General features: G+C 50.9%; 1 protein-coding gene across 1 annotated transcript; it reads right to left on the reverse strand.

Moving 5' to 3' along the window:
* Positions 1–245: 245 nt before the first annotated feature.
* On the reverse strand, positions 246–2,238 carry LOC137504642 (interleukin-17F-like). The gene is made up of 2 exons (XM_068233223.1): positions 2,087–2,238; positions 246–483 (listed from the first exon to the last, which is right to left on the reverse strand). Exons 1-2 carry the CDS (start codon positions 2,236–2,238, stop codon positions 246–248), a joined length of 390 nt encoding a protein of 129 aa, XP_068089324.1.
* Positions 2,239–2,471: the final 233 nt, after the last annotated feature.

A 2,471-nucleotide genomic window follows, 5' to 3' on the forward strand; every position in this document is an offset into this window, starting at 1 on the left:
CACATGCGCAGTTTATAATTGCTCATCGGGCCAAACTTTTGGGAGGCTGTGGGGATAAGAGGTCCTGAAACGGGGGACATTAGGGAAGACAATTAGCAGCATCAGGAGGCTAAGGAGGAGATAATCTAGCCCACCCTGGGCTTAATTCAGACTTTTTTGCCCTACTTCAGAGGTACGTTAACATCATTTCTTCAGGCTCATTCACAAAGTCAGGTAATGCCGGGTAGTTGATGCTGGTGGACTGCCTATTGCTGCTCATAGGCCATGGGCCGGGCACAGGTACAACCCACAGTGACCATCTTCTTCTCCAGCTTGAAGGAGGCAACACAGCCTTTCATCTCCCGACGGAGGACCAGGATCTCCTGCCTGATGGGGACCGAGTTCAGACTGATGTCCACATTGCCCTCTGCATCCAAACAGCCGGTGTGGAGGCACTGGGCTTCCAGAATCATAGGGGGGAACCTGCTGTCATCGATATCCTTCCTGTGGACAAGAAGAAAGGATCATGAGTCACGGCTGCTACTTCTTGGCTCAGAATTTGAAAAGAAATACTGTCAATCTCAAAATGTCTTATAAAACACACAGAGAATAAAGCTAAAATAACGTCATAAGACAAAAAAAAGAAAGTAAAAAAAAAAATCCAACCAACACAGTATCTGTGAAAGGTTTCTGATTGTCATGTACATCTTTCTACAATCAGCTGCTTCAATTACATCCAATATAAACTGGAAGATTTGCTGCAATATACAGTATTTCCATTCAGGACAGATTAGTAAGTCAAATTCTGTTTTAGGAGACGTCTGTCTGAGGGAGCAGGCATGCCCCTCTCCTCTGGACACTCCCTATCGCAAGAGGTTGCCGTGGTCTATCAGAGATCCTTACTGGCTCCCTAAAATATTTCCAACATTATTTATATGAATGTTTCTTAGTCAGAGAAAGTAATTACCCACCTGTACTCCCACAGAGAAATGGAGCACGTCCTCACATAATACGTACGGGAAGTATTGATAAAACAATTCATAAGGCAGTTTTATAAACAGTCCAACCAGGGGCGTAACTACAAATCATGGGGGCCTCCGGAAAAACTTTAATGGTGCCCCCTTAAAGGACTTACGAGGCCAAGTCCATAAAAAAAAAATAAAAAAAAGTTAGCTACCTTGCTCAGCTTGTAAGGCACGGAGGACGCCGTCCGCGCCCTCCGTGCCGTTCCGCCTGGTCCCCGCCGCTGCACAGCCCCCCGAACGGTCCCCGACCGCGCGGCCCGGGTCGGGCTCCCCAGCCTGTACCAAGATGGCCGGCGGAGCTGGCCGCGGCTGCGCAGTCCGCATAGCCGCGGGTGCGGCTGCGCAGCTCTAAGGCCAACCCCCCGATCCACGCTACTGTTGCGTGGATCGGGGGGGTTGGCCTTAGAGCTGCGCAGCCGCACTGGCGGCTATGCGGACTGCGCAGCCGCGGCCAGCTCCGCCGGCCATCTTGGTAAGGGCTCCCCGCCCGACCCGGGCCGCGCGGTCAGGGACCGTTCGGGGGGCTGTGCAGCAGCGGGGACCAGGCGGAACGGCACGGAGGGCGCGGACGGCGTCCTCCGTGCCTTACAAGCTGAGCAAGGTAGCTAACTTTTTTTTATTTTTTTTGATGGACTTGGCCTCGTAAGTCCTTTAAGGCACACAACCCTTCCCTTGCCTCCCCTTGGTGTCCTTCACAGCCTGGAGGCCCATCTTACAAGGGCCATAAAACAAGTGTGGCCATCATAATCGTGACACCACAGATGGATTAAGATGCCCTAGGCAAAGTAGTAGATTTAGGGCCCCCTTGGAGTAAGCTGAAGTGGAGACAGGTCAAAGAGGGTGGTAAGTGGGCCCTTGACACCCACTAGGCCACAAGCTCCCGCTTCACACCCGTAATCACAAAAACACCTGATCTGGAGTATCAGAGAAAGGGAAGGTTAGTAGTTGCCTCCTCCCCCTTCCTTCTCCCCCCCTTTCCCAGGCCCTTAAATCACAGTGGCTGATCCTTTGAGTCCATCCCCACACCCCCATTAGCATGGTTGCATTTTATTACATGGAAGGGGACAGCGGTGTCACGTTACCTGTATTCCCATGGAGATATGGAGCGTTTCCTCACATCCCCGCTCATAGCCTGGCCTCCCTGTCCGCTCAGGTTCAGACTGACTTTCACCGATGAGGGGAACTTTGTAACAGGCGGACATCCACCACCTGTCTTCAGATGACTCAGATCCATGGCAAGGCAATCTCCCATCAGCAGCATCAACACGGTGACATGGATCTGAAGGCAGGAAGGACATTGTATAGATTGCATTAGATGGAAACTGGACATATTCACACATAGGCATTATAGTTCTGGATTGCACAAAATCGTATTAAAATCAGATTGTCTCTAAGGGCTGGGAGACCTTTCAGCTACACTTTGTAATCAACAGCGATTTTAAAAGTGTTTGGTTAAGGTGACACTGA

The sequence above is a fragment of the Hyperolius riggenbachi genome, chromosome 4 (genome assembly GCF_040937935.1).
Source record: "Hyperolius riggenbachi isolate aHypRig1 chromosome 4, aHypRig1.pri, whole genome shotgun sequence".
Classification (NCBI taxonomy): Eukaryota; Metazoa; Chordata; class Amphibia; order Anura; family Hyperoliidae; genus Hyperolius; species Hyperolius riggenbachi.

Excerpts from the sequence above, each read along its gene's own strand:
- LOC137504642 (XM_068233223.1), bottom strand. The coding sequence starts at position 2,238 with ATGGATCTGAGTCATCTGAAGACAGGTGGTGGATGTCCGCCTGTTACA. Across the intron at positions 484-2,086 it reads ATATCTCCATGGGAATACAG|GAAGGATATCGATGACAGCA; the intron begins GTAACGTGACAC and ends TCTTGTCCACAG.